At 57.5% G+C, this 17,626-nt stretch overlaps 1 protein-coding gene across 3 annotated transcripts; it reads right to left on the bottom strand.

The window, feature by feature from the left end:
- Positions 1–303: 303 nt before the first annotated feature.
- On the bottom strand, positions 304–12,183 carry CALY (calcyon neuron specific vesicular protein). Of its 3 annotated transcripts, none has more exons than XM_004050311.5 (6): positions 12,044–12,183; positions 3,751–3,905; positions 2,781–2,894; positions 1,755–1,868; positions 675–996; positions 304–442 (listed from the first exon to the last, which is right to left on the bottom strand). In XM_004050311.5, the coding sequence occupies exons 2-5, from the start codon at positions 3,883–3,885 to the stop codon at positions 703–705; spliced, it is 657 nt and encodes a 218-aa protein (XP_004050359.1). In that variant the 5' UTR covers positions 3,886–3,905; positions 12,044–12,183; the 3' UTR covers positions 304–442; positions 675–702. The 3 variants fall into 3 exon arrangements, with proteins under 3 accessions (XP_004050359.1, XP_055209959.1, XP_030862083.1); XM_055353984.2 differs by lacking the exon at positions 12,044–12,183 and adding an exon at positions 11,704–11,969; XM_031006223.3 differs by lacking the exon at positions 12,044–12,183 and adding an exon at positions 10,129–11,243.
- Positions 12,184–17,626: the final 5,443 nt, after the last annotated feature.

Raw genomic sequence — 17,626 nt, forward strand, 5'->3', positions numbered from 1 at the left:
GGACAAGGGGCTGGGCAGCGGTTAGGGATGGACCCGAGGCTCCCCTGGGTGGGCCGGAGCCCCGCCATTAAGGCACATCCCGGTGGGGCTTGGACAAGGCCCGGACCACGCAGCGCGAGGATGCGCGTGCTCCGCCTGGGCGCACCACGGCTTCCTGGGAGCTGCCCCCCACGGGGTCTCTCCTGGGTCCTTCGGGGGTCCCTGGAGGGAGCACAATGCCGGCCTCACTCACAACTGGCGGGGTGGGGGACGGGAGAAAGGCCAGCCGGGCAGAGGACGCGCAGGAGAGATGGAAGCCTCCGGTGGACATGAAATCTTTACTTAGAGAAAAGCGACAGAGTCAGAGACCCATGGGGGCAGGGCTGCAGCGAGGGCGCCTGGGGACACGAACACGGCAGAGAGCATCGGGAGACGCGCTGGTCACAGGAGCTGGCGGAGGACGCTGCGGAGACAGAGCCCGAGGGTTGAGAGCGGCGACGCGGCCAGGGGCTCCCCGCGGACCCCGCGCCCCCCGGCGGGCTCGGATTCGCACCCCCCAACCCCGAGGTTCTGGCGGGCCGGGTCGGAGGGAAGAGGAAGGGAGGGGTGGCGGGGGTCTTTGGCTCAGAAGCGGTGGCGGGAGGCCAGGAAGAGACCTGGGCAGAGCCGGCCGGAGCCCCGCGGCGCGCACCTACCCCGGGCCGGGCTGCGAGGCCGGAGACGTCACTGCGCGGGCGGGGGCGCCGCGCTCCCGGCCGCCTTCCGCGCCGCCTCCTTCTCCGCCTTGGCCGACGGCTTCCCAGGGGGTTCGGTGGCCGCCGCCGCCGCCCCAGCCTGGGTGGGCCCCTTGCGCTCCTCCTTGGCTGCGCGGTAGCCGTCCCCCCAGGCCGCCGGCGTCTCCGTGCCGTGCTTGCGGCTCAGCGGGTAGGCCCCGATGGCCGCCAGGATGCTGCGGTGGCGCTCGGGGTCCATCTCCGTGTAGTACATCTCCAGGGTCAGCGGCGTGCAGATCTTGTGCTGCGGGAGGGGCCGGGTCAGGGTCGGCGGGGCTGAGCCCTCCTGTGCGCCCCGGGCCCAGGCCCTCCCGCTTCTGCGGTTGGGGACACTGCGGACAGTTTGTAATGGAGCCATGGCTTCAGGACACCGAAGATCAGCCTCCAGTTCAGAACTCAGGGCCCTGGAGGGGCATGGAGCCAGGAGGTCGCGGGTTGTAAGGGGAGGGGCCACCCAGGGAGAGGGGCGCAGACACCAGTGGACCTGCCCAGCGCAGCAAGGACTCTGCGGAGCGCGCTCCAGAGCATAAACCATGGAGTTAAGGAGAAAAGGAGCAGATTTTACTTCTGATAAATAAAAGGCTTTCTGAAAACACACTAAAAGCTATAACCATTATTGACAAAGAGATTTAAAAAAAAAAAGGATGGAAGAAAATATTTGCCAAATAGGTGGGGAGCATTAATATCATGTTATATAAAAATAAAACCTCACACAAGTCACTCAGGAGGACAGATGACCCCTAGAGAGGCGGCTGCAGGGTGACCTTTTCTGCCTCATCTTTTTACTTATTTTTTAAATTACAAGAAGAGAAACCCATCACTAACTCATCTTTTCTTTTAAATTTTCAAAAGATACCATCTCATGTTCTAGAGAAGTAACAGGAACATGGCTTTGGAGACCACATTCCCCCAGCAGCAGGAGACACCCCTGCCACCCCCTGCCTGGAGGCTATGGGAGGAGGGGCGGCTCTACACCCCCCACCAGAGCCCTGGCCCCCTTACCCGCAGCAGGAAGCCGTCAGGGCAGGTGAACTGGTCGTACCAGATGGCCTTGTACATGATCAGCACGCAGCCCAGCAGCGCCATGGCGAAGGCGATCATCCGCGCGGTGGGCAGCTGGCAGGAGGGCAGAGAGGGGCTCAGCCACGCCAGGCAGAGGCGGTCTTTGTGGGGAGCTCCTCAGGGGCTGGGCTGGCACAGGACCATCCCCGCCCTCCAGTCTTGATGCCCCACCCCCGCCCTGGGCAGCCAGTGGCTTTTCCAACTTTTCCAAGGGTCAAGTGTGCAGGCGTCACCCCTGGGGGCAGGCCTTGCTTGTGGCCCCTCCACTGGGGTTCTGGAAACATCTGCCACCAGGTAAAGTGATGTGGCCTTTGACCCAGGTGGGTCTTGCAGGAATTTGCAGTTTCCCTGCAGTGTGGGCTCCCAGGGGATGGGGCCGCAGCCTCAGGGGAGTCGGAGGCTGCACTCACCAGGCCTCCCAGGTGACTGCCCACGGTGGGTGCATGTGCGGTAACATGAGCTGCAGACTGGAACGTGAGGCCAGGGGCGGGGAGCCCTAGCAGATCTGACTACTGGAGAATGGAAGGCTTTGGAAACAGTCCACTAAAAATGACTAAAGCTATCATTAGTAACATTGACAGATTTAAACAAGAGGATGAGAGAAGATATTTGCCAGATATACTGCAGAAAGGAAGTATTACATAGAAAGCCCGTAAGTCACTGAAGATGAGACAATGACCCACTGGGCAAACAAGCAAGCAGCACTCGCGGGCGCTTCCCAGAAAGAAAAACATCTCAGGAGCGCCACTGTTTGGTCAGTCTGCACCTGCAGCCTTGGGAGGGGGCCTGGTGGGTGCAGGGCAGCCGGTGGGGCCAGCTCTGGGCGGGATGACTCACTGCCACCCTCTCCTCCCTGAGAGCAAGGGGACCCCAGACTGGCCTGGACGGAACCCAGGCACCCCCAGCTGCCTTCCACCTTCTCCTCCTGTCCTGAGTCCCCACAGTGGGTGGGGTGGGTGTGGTTACCCTGCGCCCTTCCTCTGGGTGGCTGCAGTTCAGCCTCTGGCCCTCCAGGTCAGGGAACTTCTTCTGCTGGTCTGGGGAGGACAGCTGGTATTCTGTCTGTGTCTTGATGACCACCTGTGAAAAGAGATGGCCATGGCCTCAGTAGGCAGCTGGCAGGGACCCAAGAGAGCCCTGAACTGAGAGGGGAGGGAGCCAGGGTCAGCTTCATGGCAGTGGTGTTGATGCTGACCCATCTCCCAGGACTGTCTGGTGGATGGCAGGGCTCCAGCAGCCACAAAGTGAGGCCAAGGGAAAGTGGACGCTGAAAGTCTGCTGGGCGCATGGCAGCTCTGGGCCTGGCTGGGCTGCTGACAGAGCCCCTCACTCTGCCTGCTGCCTTCAACTCAGGGTGCTGGAGAATTGCCCTTGGCCAGCAGGGGTGGTCCTCCTGCCCTGGGTCCCCGTCCTCCTGCCCTGGGTCCCCAGCATAGATGCTGCCCCCACCTCCAGCAGGGACAACTTGGGGTGCCCTTCATGCTGCATGTCTCCCTGGGGGGTCAAACTGGGCTGGGCTCGAGCTGAGCTCTTTGCTTCTCCCCAGTTTCTGCTATAAGCAACCCCAGTGGTCACTTGCCCAAGGACCCCCAGATCTCAGGCTAAACCCAGGACAGGGCCATGCCCCGAGGGGAAGGGTGGGTAGCGTTGCCTGCTGAGTGCCCTATGGACAGCACGTGGGCGGGGTGCTGTCTAGGAGTCAGTGTGTGAATTCTCGGTTACCCATCTGCCAGTTTGCCCAGCTCTGGCATATGGGGGAGCTGACCAGGAGGTCACACAGAGTGCCCATGGCCAGCTGGGGCTTTGGCCCCCATGGCCCTTCATCTGCTTGCTCTACTGCACCTGGGAAGAGGCCATATCTAGACAAACCTCACCCCACACCCCTTTGTTCCCAGGGGAGCCTGAGAAGGGCCCCCACGCTGGCCCAGGCCCTCACCTGGTCAGGGAGCGGCGGCTGGAGCTGGCTGACGTCCAAGGGGCTGATCAGAGGCACACTGTCCATGGCAGCCCCATCCTGGTCCCCAGGGTCTTTACCTGGCTTCCCAGAGAAGCTGCAGCCCAGCTTCACCATGGTGGATGGCAGTCCTTGTCCTGTCCAAAGACAGACAGGGTCACTGCCCACAGGCTGCCCCCTGGATGCCCACACCAGCTGGCTCTGAAGCCAGAGGACCCTGAGCTGGGCCTAATGCTTCTCACACCAGAGCCGGGGACAGGCTGTAAGTGGTCAGGCCAGCCTCCTTGGACAAACCGGTCAAATCCAGCGAGATGCTGGGTGCTGTACCTTCTTGACCCCCACATCCCCTCTGGACCCCACAGCACTGCAGGGTACAGCGCCCCAACCAGTGACTGTCCATGAAGCCAGGGGAGACTTCCAACGGCACCTGCTCTAGACAACCTCCTCTTTCTTCTTCTCCTTCTTCTTCTTCTTCTTTTTTTTTTTTTTTTTTTTTTTTTTTTGAGACAGGATCTTGTTTTGTGGCCCAGGTGGGAGTGCAGTGGTGTGATCTTGGCTTACTGCAGCCTTTGCCTCCTGAGCTTCAGCAGTCCTACCATCTCAGCCTCCCGAGTACCTGGGACCACAGGTGCGCCCCACCACGCCTGGCTAATTTTTAAAATTTGTGTAGAGACGGGGTTTCGTCAGGTTGCCCAGGCTGGTCTCAAGCGATCTGCTTGCCTAGGCCTCCTACAGTGCTGGAATTACAGGAATGAACCACCGCGCCTGACTCTAGACAACCTCCTAAAGCCGACAATCCCGGACATCAGTATGGAGAGTTGGGTGCCAGACTCAGCAAATAAAAATGCTGGAGACCCAGCTAAATTTGAATTTCAAATAAGCAACGAGCTCATTTTTAATATAAGAGCATCCCACGCAATACGCGGTATGGGACGTGCTTATCCTGAAGTCAGTCCTCATTCTGTCTGGCGGCTCTCTGCCAGAGACGCACGAAGTGAGAAAGAGCGGCCACAAGAGGGCACCCGCGAGTCAGCCCAGCTGCGAGCCTGGCGCTGAAGGCCGCGGAGAGCGGGTCTCCTGCGGAGCTGAAAGCCACAGCAGGGCCCCGCGGGGCTGGGAGAGGGCGGGCCCCGCGGGGCTGGGAGAGGGCGGGCCCCACTAACCCAGAGAAGCCGAGGGTGCCCGGCTTCGCCTTCAGGCGGACCTTCTAGAGAAAAGGAATGCAGCGGATGACCTCCGAGCTGATGGATGGAAAAAGCAGAAAAAGAAAATGTATTCAGTCAATCAAAGGAGAAAAGAAAGGTCCTGTGTGCAGTAGACACGGAACCTGTGGCCCGGTGCTATGGCGGCGCCTGTGGTCCCCGCCACTCGGGAGGCTGAGGCGGGAGAATCGCTTCAACCCGGGAGGCGGAGGTTGCAATGAGCCGAGATCACGCCACTGCACTCCAGCCTAGGTGACAGAACGAAACTCCGCCAAAAAAAAAAAAAAAAAAAAGGCAGGGCGCGGTGGCTCACACCTGTAATCCCAGCACTTTGGGAGGCCGAGGCGGGCGGGTCACGAGGTCAGGAGATCGAGACCATCCTGGCTAACACGGTGAAACCCCGTCTCTACTAAAAATACAAAAAATTAGCCGGGCGTGGTGGCGGGCGCCTGTAGTCCCAGCTACTTGGGAGGCTGAGGCAGGAGAATGGCGTGAACCTGGGAGGCGGAGCTTGCAGTGAGCCGAGATCGCGCCACTGCACTCCAGCCTGGGTGACAGAGAGAGATTCCGTCTCAAAAAAAAAAAAAAAAAAAAAAAAGGAATCTGTCATTACAACCTTCTCTCACAAAGAACTCCAAGCGCAGACAGCATCACCACAGCATTCTACCAACCATTTACAGGGAAAGTAATGCACGTCCACAAAACTCTTCCAGAAAGACAAGGGAGCACTCACCAGCTCCTGAGGCCACCGTAGCCTCAGTCCCTAACCCAGCAAGGACAGCAGCGGAGAGGAGCTCACAGGCCAGCCCCCGCCACATGCACACACCACTGAGAGGCCCCAAAGCTCAAGCAGCGTGAATCCAGCGAATACAACAAGGTAACACATCATGACAGTTGGGGTGTATTCTGGAAATGAAGTTTGGCTTAACATTTGACAAGCAATCATATTTTTCACCATATTAACAGAATAATGAAAAAGCGTTATCTGATCAATTGCTAGAGGAGCAGAAGTAACTCTGGGTAAGACTCAGGGCTCATTTACTATTCCTCGGACCCATTAGTGCATTAAGGCAGGAGGCGAGTGCTGTAACCCGGTAACAGTGAACCACTAAATCCCCACAGCAAACCTCACTGAATGTGAATCCTGAAAGTGCCTTGATCTGCGGTTCTACAAGTTACGGTGCTGGAGGTCTCAGCCAATGCTGTAGGGCAGGACAAAGAAAGAGCTCCAGTGCCAGACAAGAAAAAGTAAAACTCTGATTATTCACCCATGAAACAGTGTCTGTGTTTAGAAACCCCAACAGAATCTATAGACAAATCATAAGGATCAAAAAGTGAGTCTGGCAAGGTTGTTGGATTTAAGGTATTCAGAAATCAGTTACACTCCTATATGTCAGTGGCAAAAATAAATAATTTATTGAAGTACTCAATTAAAATAATATCAAAACTATCAAATCCTCAGGAATAGGTGTAAAAAGAGCTGAGCAGCAGGGACAGGGCAGGGCCTTCACATGGAATCCAGGAAACACTGTCTACAGAGACCAAGAAAAGCTAAATTCCCCAAGTAAATGGGGAAGGCTGTGGCTATGGATTTTGGGAGTTTCTATGTTTAAACAAATTACCCACCCCCCAATCTGTAGATGCAGTAAATCTTAAGCAAAATCCCAACAGGGTTTTTAAAATGAACTTGACAAGCACTGTCATTTTATATGGAAGGCAGAGGGGCAGGAACACATCAAGTATCTTGGAAAAGAACATGGATTGCCAGGCACAGTGGCTCACGCCTGTAGTCCCAACACTTTGGGAGGCAGAAGTGGGTGGATCACAAGATCAGGAGTTTGAGACCAGCCTGGCCAACATGGTGAAACCCTGTCTCGACTAAAAATACAAAAACTAGCCGGGCGTGGTGGCACATGCCTGTAATCCCAGAAACTCGGGAGGCTGAGGCAGGAGAATCCCTTGAACCTGGGAGGCAGAGGTTGCAGCGAGCTGAGATTGCACTACCACACTCCAGCCTGGGCAACAAGAGCAAAACTCCGCCTGGAAAAAAAAAAAAAAAAGAACATGGAGGAGGTCTCATCTGCCAGGGTCTAGCTTGTTGCACAGCATTGGAAATGGAGATGTGTGGGGCTACTGCGTGGTGGAAAAAGTCCCACGTGACACACTTTGCACACACAGACCCTGATTTGCAGCATGGCTGCCTCTCAGTAAACCGCTGTCCACATCAAGAGCAGTGAGCCTGATCCCTACCTCACATTACACAGAGAAGTCTACTCCAGGTGGATAAACCTAAACTGGAAAAGCAAAACAATAAAGCATCTCAAAGATAATACAGGAGAAGATTTTTCTGGTCTCAGGGAGGGAAAGGTTTCTTCATTAGGACAATAGGTACTAACCATAAAAGGAAATATTGATAAAATGACTTCATTAAAACTATGAACTTCTGCTTATCAAAACAGCCTTCAAAAAATGGAAGCAGAAACCAAGACTGGGAGAAGACAGTTGAAACCCACAAACGATGAGGGTGCATTGTGTGTTGAATGATGTTCCCTCAAAAATATGTCCAAGTCCTAGGATCTGAGTGAGGGGTGCCTTTGAATGGGATCTTATTTGAAAATAGGGTCTTTGCAGATGTAATCAAGCTAAAATAAACTCGTCCTGAATCAGAGTGGGCCTTGACCCAAAACTGGTATCGTTATTAAAACAGGGAAATTAGACATAGGAGAGTGTTATGTGTAGACGGAGCAGAGATTGGAACGATGCAGCTGAAACCCAAGGATTGCTTGGGCCACCAGAAGCTGGAGGAAGCAAGGAAAAAGCTCCCCTAGAGGCTTTGGAGGGAGCATGGCCCCGCGAACACCTTCATTTTGGACTTCTTGACTCCAGAACTGTGAAAGAATTTGTTATTTTAAGCCACCTGCTTGTAATTTGTGACAGCAGCGCGAGGATGTCCAGTTAACTGCCAGAGCCAGCAGTGACCACTCTTTCTCGCCCTGCAGTGGCCAGGCTCCGCTGTGGGTTCCAGGTGTGGGTAGGCACCACGGGAACAGGAGCAAGGGACCCGCGGTCACAGAGCTTCTGCCCAGCTGCTGCCACTCAAGTACAGATAATGTGGAGGCATCTGCGTGGAGGAGAATCTAAGGGTGGAAGGAGCTGAGGGTGGAATGATTGCAAGGTGGAAGGATCCGAGGGAGAAGGATTGAGGGGGTGGGGGGGGGGGAAGGATCCGAGGGGTGAGGGATCCAAGGACAGAGGGATCCAACGGAGAAGGATTGCGCGGGTGGGGGTGGCGTGGAGGGGAGGGATCCGAGCGGAGGGGTCCGAGGGTGGAACGATCTGAAGGGGAGGGACCCCAACGGGGTGCGGGGAGGGATCCGAAGGGGGAGGGATCCGACGCAGGGGGAGGGATCCGAGGGTGGAAGGATCTGAGGGGGGAAGAATCCGACTTGGGGAACGATCCAAGTGGGGTAGGATCCCAGGTGGGAAGGGTCGGAGAGCGGAGGTATCTGAGAGGGAGGGCTCTGAGGCGCGATAGGATCTGTGGGCAGAAGCATCTGAGGGTGAAAGGATCTGAAAGGGGAAGGATCTGAGGGGAAAGCGTCTGAGGGGGAAGGACCTGAGGGGGAAAAATCTGAGGGCGGAATGATCTGAGAGTGGAAGGCTCTGAACAGGGAAGGATCTGAGGAGCATCAGAAGGGTAAGGATCTGAGGGGGGAAGGCTCTGAGGGGGGAAGGATCTGAGGGGGGAAGGATCAGAGGGGCGAAGGCTCTGAAGGGGAGGCTCTGAGGGGGGAAGGACATGATGGGGAAGGCTCTGAGGGGGGAAGGCTCTGAGCGGGGAAGGATCTGAGGGGGGAAGGCTCTGAGGGGGGAAGGATCTGAGGGGGGAAGGATCTGAGGGGGGAAGGATCTGAGGGGGGAAGGCTCTGAGGGGGGAAGGATCAGAGGGGCGAAGGATCTGAGGGGGGAAGGACATGATGGGGAAGGATCAGAGGGGCGAAGGATCTGAGGGGCAAAGGATCTGAGGGGGGAAGGCTCTGAGCGGGGAAGGCTCTGAGGGGGGAAGGATCTGAGGGGGGAAGGCTCTGAGGGGGGAAGGCTCTGAGGGGGGAAGGCTCTGAAGGGGAGGCTCTGAGGGGGAAGGATCTGAGGGGGGAAGGATCAGAGGGGCGAAGGATCTGAGGGGGGAAGGATCTGAGGGGGGAAGGATCTGAGGGGGGAAGGATCTGAGCGGGGAAGGATCTGAGCGGGGAAGGATCTGAGGGGGAAGGATCTGAGGGGGAAGGATCTGAGGGGGAAGGATCTGAGGGGGGAAGGACATGAGAGGGAAGGATCAGGGGAGGAAGGATTTGGAGGTGGCAGCTTCTGCGTGGGGAAAGATCTGAGGGAGGAAGGATCTGAGCGGGGAAGGCTCTGAGGGGGGAAGGATCTGAGGGGGGAAGGATCTGAGGGGGAAGGATCTGAGGGGGGAAGGATCTGAGGGGGGAAGGCTCTGAGGGGGGAAGGCTCTGAGGGGGAAGGATCTGAGCGGGGAAGGATCTGAGGGGGAAGGATCTGAGGGGGAAGGATCTGAGCGGGGAAGGATCTGAGGGGGAAGGATCTGAGCGGGGAAGGATCTGAGGGGGAAGGATCTGAGCGGGGAAGGCTCTGAGGGGGGAAGGCTCTGAGGGGGGAAGGATCTGAGGGGGGAAGGATCTGAGGGGGAAGGATCTGAGGGGGGAAGGATCTGAGGGGGGAAGGATCTGAGGGGGGAAGGCTCTGAGGGGGGAAGGATCTGAGCGGGGAAGGATCTGAGGGGGAAGGATCTGAGGGGGAAGGATCTGAGGGGGAAGGATCTGAGGGGGAAGGCTCTGAGGGGGGAAGGATCAGCGGAGGAAGGATTTGGAGGTGGCAGCTTCTGCGTGGGGAAAGAACTGAGGGGGAAGGATCTGCGTGGGCGAGAGTGAGGCTGGTGAACGAGGGCTGGGTAGGGGATGGAGGCGGCCACTCTGAGCCGGAAGGAGCTAGGCGAGGGGAGACAGGGCCCCCAGTCCTGGACCTGGCCACGCGCTTTGGGGCCCTAACCCGTGCCCCTCGTTGTTGTGTGCTCGTCGCAGGCGGCCCTGTGCCTGCCGGGCCTTTCTGGAAGAGGCCGTGCAGTGTCCCCCAGACCACCCACCCCGGGCTGAAGACTCTTCCTGAGATGGGTTCCCACGTGGCGCGGGCAGGGGCAATGGGCACTCGGCGGGCGAGGTTTCCCGGTGCAGCCAGCGTCCGTGTGTGTGCAGGCGGAGACGGACGAGGAGCCACGGGGCTCGGATACAGGAGCGATCCGTGGAAGCAGAGTCGGAGCAGCGGAGGGCCGAGAGGCCGGGGAATGGCGTGGTTGTGGGGCGAGGGCAGCCAGCGCTGGGGCTTGAGGTGGAGCTTGGCCCGCGGGGGTGGGGGTGCCACTGAGGAGGAGGGGTCGGGGGTCTCCCCGGAGCGGACGCCCAGAGCAAGCCCAGCCTCTCTACAGACGGGAGAGGGGGAGGCGGAGAAGGGGGCGCAGTCCCGCACCAGGGCCCGCAGCGCCATAGGGTAGGGCCACGCCCCGGAGGGCCCGCGCCAGGAGTCTCCGCCCGAACCCCCGCTCGGGCAGGACCCCCGCCAGGAGGAGCTGCGCTTGAGGGGTCCCCTTAGAGCCAAACTTCAAATCCAACTCCTCGGACGGCCAATTTACGTCATCGCGGGTTTCCATGGCAACGCAGACAGGCCCGACACGCGTCTTCAGGAAGAAAAAGCCATTGGGGGCCCACTGGAGCCTCGCTTCTGGTTCCAGGCCCAGCGCCCCGGGCGGAATGCGGGGTTGGAAAGGGGGGACTGGCCTGTGTGTGGGGTCCAACCCCCCCACCCCACACACCAGACCGTCCCTTTGCATTGCTGCGTCATGGGGGCCTCCTCCCACGAAAGACACGCGGCTCGTGGAACTGGGGGGCCGCCTCTGCTTCTCCTCCCGGCCCCTCCCTGCACCTGCGCTGTCGCGGCATCTTCTGCGGGTCCCCTGCGCCCCACCCGCCGCGCTCTGGCAGGGAGGCAGTGCCCGGCTCCTGTCTGGGGCGGGGGAGGCGTGGGATGCTGATGGCAGATGGGTGGGGGCGCGGGTGAGTGAGGCCGTGCAGATGGACAGATGGATGGCGGGGGCGGGGGTGCAGGCTCTCAGTCGAAAGTCCACGGAAGCTCGGCTGGAGGTCACGTCACAGACTGGCTTCCGCATGCGCCCCCCCCCAACCATGGAATGCTGCGTCACGCTGGGGGGTGCGCGCAGGTGGGCTTGTGCGGGCCGGGCACAAGCGCGTGTGACTGCGGATCTCTGAGGGTCCCGCCCAGCCCCCGTGGGCGCCACCGCAGCCTCCCGCCCCTGGCGCTGCAGGGGGCTGTGGCTGCCCCGCTTATTAAAAGGCAGCTGCACTGCGGGGTCGGCGCAGCCCCGCGGAGGGGAGTGGGCGCGCAGCTGCTCCCGCTTCCAGCCCAGCCACCTGTGGCCCCGCACCCGAGCCTGCTGCAGGTGGTTCCGGAGCCGCGCCCCTCCCGGCCTCCTGGCCACCTCTTGCCTGTCACGCAGACGCCCCCATCAAGCCCACCCCCCACCCCGAACCCCCGTGCGGGCAGCGGCTCCTCGGTGCTCTGGTCCGACGCCCCTTCTGTCGCCCTCCCCACCCCGCCTCCGGCAGACAGAGCTGGGCAGGAGCTGGGACTGGTACCCCCTCCCCACCTCGGAGACACCCTTAACTCCAGGCTGCGATCCTCGTGCTGGGGCCCCGCCGTCACGGGAAGCCTGGAGACCACCGCCCTCGGGTCCGCGGGGTCGGACTGGCCTGGGGCAGCCAGAGGAGGCCCGAGGGAGGAGGGCGGCCGTGCAGCGCGCCCTGCACACTCGCACCCGCACACGCGCCTCGCACACACGCACTCACACCCTCATCCGCACGCGCGCCACGCACAAGCGCACTCGCGAGCACACGCACCTCGCACACACACCCGCACACGCGCCTCGCACCCCCGCACCCCTTCGGGCCCCCCGCCCCCATTCTGCAAGAAACGTGGAAATAGCTCACAGGCGGCTCCACTGGCAGCTGCTGCAGGACGCGGTCGGGGAGGACGACGATGCGGATGTGGATGCGGAGGATGCGGTTCCAGACGCTTCGCAGCCGGGCGGGGCGGGGGCTGCAGCTGCGAGACCGAGGCTGTGGTCGCCATGGAAACGCGGCTAGAGGCGGGGCCTCGACTCTGGTCCCGCACCCTCTATCCCCACCCACCGCCCCGGCCAGGGAGCCGCGCATGCGCCCCTCAGACCCTGCTCGGGCCTCACCACACACCTCACACACCTGATGCACACACACCTGACACATCCCCAGAAACCACACCTCGAACACCAGACACATCCAAACACACACCTCACACACATCCCAGACACACCTCACACAAACATCCCCCACACACCTCACAAACACCCCAAACACCTGACACACACACACACCCCAGAATCACACATCTCGAACACCAGACACATCCAAACACACACCTCACACACATCCCAGACACACCTCACACAAACATCCCCCACACACCTCACAAACACCCCAAACACCTGACACACACACACACCCCAGAATCACACATCTCGAACACCAGACACATCCAAACACACCCCAGACACACACACCCCAGACACACACCCGACACACACCCCACACACACACCTCACACACACCCCACACACCTGACACACCCCTAGAATCACACACCTCAAACACCACATTCAAACACACCTCACACACACCCGACACACACCTGACACACACGTGACACACCCCCAGAAACATACACCTGACACACACCTCACACACACCCAGCAACACATACACCTGATACACACCCCAGGCACACATTTGACACACACCCCACACACCTGACACACATACCCCAGAAACACCTCAAACAACAGATATATCCAAACACACACCTCTCACACACCTGACACACACACCCTAGTAATACGTCAAATACCAGACATCCAAACACACATCTCACACACACCTCAGACACACACAGCTGACAACCCCCAGAAACACACATTTCAAACACCAGACACACACCTCACACACACCCCAGACACACACACACAGACACACCCCACACACCTAACCCACACCCCACACACCTGACCCACACCCCAGAAACACACATCTGACAAACACACCCCAGACACACACACACCTGACACCCTCCCCAGAAATACCTCAAACACCAAATACATCTAAACACAATTCACACACACCCCAGGCATACCTCACACACACACACCTGACACATACCCCAGAAACACACCTCACACACCAGACACACCCACACATCTCACATACACGACACACACCTGACACCCACCCCAGAAACACACATCTCACGCACCAGACACCCAAACACACCTCACACACACCCCTGACACACACCCCACACCTGACACACACATCTGACCCACACCCCAGAAACACACACCTTAAACAGCAGAAACACCCAAACACACCCCCCACACACCTGACACACCTGATGCCCATCTGACACATACCCCAGAAACACACACCAGACACACCCAAACACACTCACCTCAAATACATCCCTGACACACACACACCACACACCTGACATACACACACCTGACCCACACCCCAGACACACACCTGACACACACCCCAGAAATACACACCTCACACACCAGACACACCCAAACACACACCTCACACATGCCACACACCCCTCAGACACACGCCTCACACACCAGCCATACACACATCACATACACCTCTCTCACACACACCCCCAACACACACCTCACACACGCTCGACCCATACAGTTCACACACCAGACACACCCAAACACACACACCTCACACACCCAAGACACACCCACACACACCCCAACACACACCTGACACCAGTCACCCAGGAAACACGCTTCACACACACCACAAACACCAGACACACAACCACACATACACCCAAACACCCCAGACACACATACCTCACATCAGACACCCAGACACCACATACCCAACACACCTCACATATACCCTAGACACACTGGAAACACACACCTACCAAACACACACACACCAGACACACCCCCCGCAGACCTGACACACCCACACCCCACACACCTGACACACACCCCAGACACACCTCACACACCAAAACACCCTAGACACACATCCCAAACACTGGACACACCTCACACACACACACTAGACACACCCCCATACACACCAGACACACGCCACACACACCTCACATCACACACCTGACACATACATGATACACACCCAACACACATAGACACACCCTGGACTCACACCCCGGATGTGCACCACACACACCCCCCCAGACACTCACACCTCACAAATGCACCCCACATACTGCTTACACACCAGACACACCTGACATGCACACCCCAAACACCTCACACATCCCAGACACACACACCTCACACACATGCCTGACACACACACCAGATACACACCCCAGACACACACATCCCATGCACACCTCACACATGCATCAGACACACACACCCCAGATACACACCTCACAAACGCATCACACATCACCAGATCTACACACCTGACACAACCCTCACACACCTAACACACACCCTCACACACCTAACACACACACCTCACACAAACACTCCACATACCTCAGGCACACACACCCCAGACACACACATGCTCGACACACGCACCTCACATGCACATACACCCTCACACACCTCACACAAACACTCCACATACCTCAGGCACACACACCCCAGACACACACATGCTCGACACACGCACCTCACATGCACATACACCCTCACACACCTCACGCACACACCAGCCACACATGCCTGACATATACTCGACACACACATCCCTTACACACTCCAGACACACACGCCTGACATACAACTCACACACACTTCACACATGCACACCTGACACATGTATCCCTGACCTGCACACACACCCTTCACACATACACCCTAGACACACCCTGGATCCACACACTCTTGACACACACCCTAGACACTGACAACCCCACACACAAACCCCTGACACACACCCCAGACACCTCCAAACACTCCCCTCACACATATATCCCAGATGCACACACACCCCTACACACCTCAGGCACACACACTCCTGACACATGCCCCCCATGCACCCTCCCACACAGGTGGCACACATTCCTCACACACACCTGACACACACCTGACTCAGACACACCTGTCACCCCAGCAGACACCTGACAAACTCAAAACACCTCTCACACCTGACACACATCACGCAAACATTTCACTTACCTCACACACCTGACACACAGCCCTCACGCACACCTCACACACACCTCACACATATATACACACAAAACATTTCATACTTCACACCTGACACCTCATAACACACACCTGACATGCACACCTCACAACTCACCTATCTGACACACACATGACATGCACTCACAGACACATCACACACCCACACACCTTACACGCATCTCACACACCTGACATACACATGTGACACACACACATCTCACACATACACACCGTCACGCACACGCACACACGCTCACCGCCTCACTGTGCAGGGGCAGGTGCCCTGGCCAGCTCAACCCTGGCTGCTCCTTGGTCTGGGGCCCCCCAGGGTCTCCAGGTGGACCTTGGGTGGATGCTCAGACTCCCCCGTCCCCTCCGCCTTTGTGCTGGGTCAGACCCAGCTGGGTTTGGCTCCCACTCACCCTGAGGATGGCCCTGGCGCCCGCATGGTGCCCAGCACACAGAAGGCGCTCCATAGGCATTTGCCTGAGTGCGGCTCCCAGCTGTGGGTGGTCAGCAGTGACAGGAGCATGCGTTGGTGATGCCTTCGTTTTCATTGCTAAACCGTAACCCATTGTTCCCACTGTTAACTCATGGACATGCCGCGTTTCATCCACGCTGAACGGTAACCCGTTGTTACTGCTGTCTTTTTGTTTTGTTTTGTTTTGTTTTTTTTTAACGGAGTCTCGGTCTGTCGCCCAGGCTGGAGGGCAGTGGCGCAATCTTGGCTCACGGCAAGCCCCGCCTCCTGGGTTCACGCCATTCTCCTGCCTCAGCCTCCCGAGTAGCTGGGACTACAGGTGCCCGCCACCAAGCCCGGCTAAATTATTTTTTGCATTTTTAGTAGAGACGGGGTTTCACCATGTTAGCCAGGATGGTCTCGATCTCCTGACCTCGTGATCCGCCTGCCTCAGCCTCCCAAAGTGCTGAGATTACAGGCGTGAGCCACTGCGCCCGGCCTGTTTTGTTTTAGTTTAGTTTTGTTTTTTTGAGAGGAGTTTTGCTCTTGTTGCCCAGGCTGGAGTGCAATGGCACGTTCTCGGCTCACCGCAACCTCTGCCTCCGGGGTTCAAGCGATTCTCCTGCCTGAGCCTCCTGAGTAGCTGAGATTATAGGCGTGTGCCACCACGCCTGGCTAATTTTTGTATTTTTAGTAGAGACAGGGTTTCACCATGTTGGCCAGGCTGCTCTCAAACTCCTGACCTCAGGTGATCCGCCCGCCTTGGCCTCCCAAAGTGCTGTGATTACAGGCGTGAGCCACCACGCCGGGCCATTATTGCCGTTAACCCATGGATTCTCCAGGTTTCATCCATTCATCCGTATGAACTGTTTCCAGTTTGTCAGCTGTTTATAATGTTGTGGTGAACATTCTTATTCCAACCTTGGTGGACACGTGCTTTTATTTCTCTTGGGTAGTTACTGAAGAGTGGAATTGCCAAATTTGATGGAAAGTTGACATTTAACTTTTAAAGAAAATGCTAAAATGTGTTTTTCCAAAGTGGCCGTACCATGTGACATTCCCACCAGCAGTATAGGAGGGTTCCAGTTTCTCCACATCCTCACCAACTCTTGATTTTTTTTTTTTTTTGAGACAGTCTCCCTCTGGCCAGGCTGGAGTACAGTGGCACGATCTTGGCTCATTGCAACCTCCACCTCCCGGGTTCAAACGATTCTCCTGCCTCAGGCACCCAAGTGGCTGGGACTATAGTCTCATGCCACCACGCCTGGCTGATTTTTGTATTTTTAGTAAAGATGGGGTTTCACCATGTTGGCCAGGATGGTCTCAACCCGCCTCGGCCTCCTAAAGTGCTGGGATGACAGGTGTGAGCCACCGTGCCCAGCAACCAACTCTTGATCCTTGATTTTGTCTTTTTTATACTAGCCATCTGTCTTAGCTGAGGCTGCCATAACAAATTGCCAGAGACTGGGCAGCTTCAACAATGGAAATTCATGTTCTCACAGCGATGGAGGCTGACGTCTGAGACGGAGCTGTCGGCAGGGTTGGCTCCTCCTGAGGCTGCTCCCTGGGTTTGTGGGTGGCCACACCTCCCTGTGTCCTTACGTGGTCTTCCCTTTGGAGTATCTGTGTGTTCTCATCTCTTCTTATAAGGACACCAGTCCTGTTGAATTAGGGTCCACCCTAATAACCTTGCTTTACCTTACTTACATCTTTAAAAACCCATCTCCAAATATCGTCATATTCTGAGGGGTTAGGACATCAATGTATGAATTTAGAGGGGACACAGCCTATAACGCCGTCCTATAGGAGTGTAGCTGTGGCTTG

Source organism: Gorilla gorilla, chromosome 8 (assembly GCF_029281585.2).
Source record: "Gorilla gorilla gorilla isolate KB3781 chromosome 8, NHGRI_mGorGor1-v2.1_pri, whole genome shotgun sequence".
Classification (NCBI taxonomy): Eukaryota; Metazoa; Chordata; class Mammalia; order Primates; family Hominidae; genus Gorilla; species Gorilla gorilla.

Coding starts and splice junctions, on each gene's coding strand:
- CALY (XM_004050311.5), bottom strand. CDS start 3,885: ATGGTGAAGCTGGGCTGCAGCTTCTCTGGGAAGCCAGGTAAAGACCCT. Junction 1,869..2,780: donor ACCCAGAGGAAGGGCGCAGG/GTAACCACACCC, acceptor CCCTCCTGCCAG/CTGCCCACCGCGCGGATGAT. Junction 997..1,754: donor CTGACGGCTTCCTGCTGCGG/GTAAGGGGGCCA, acceptor CCCCTCCCGCAG/CACAAGATCTGCACGCCGCT.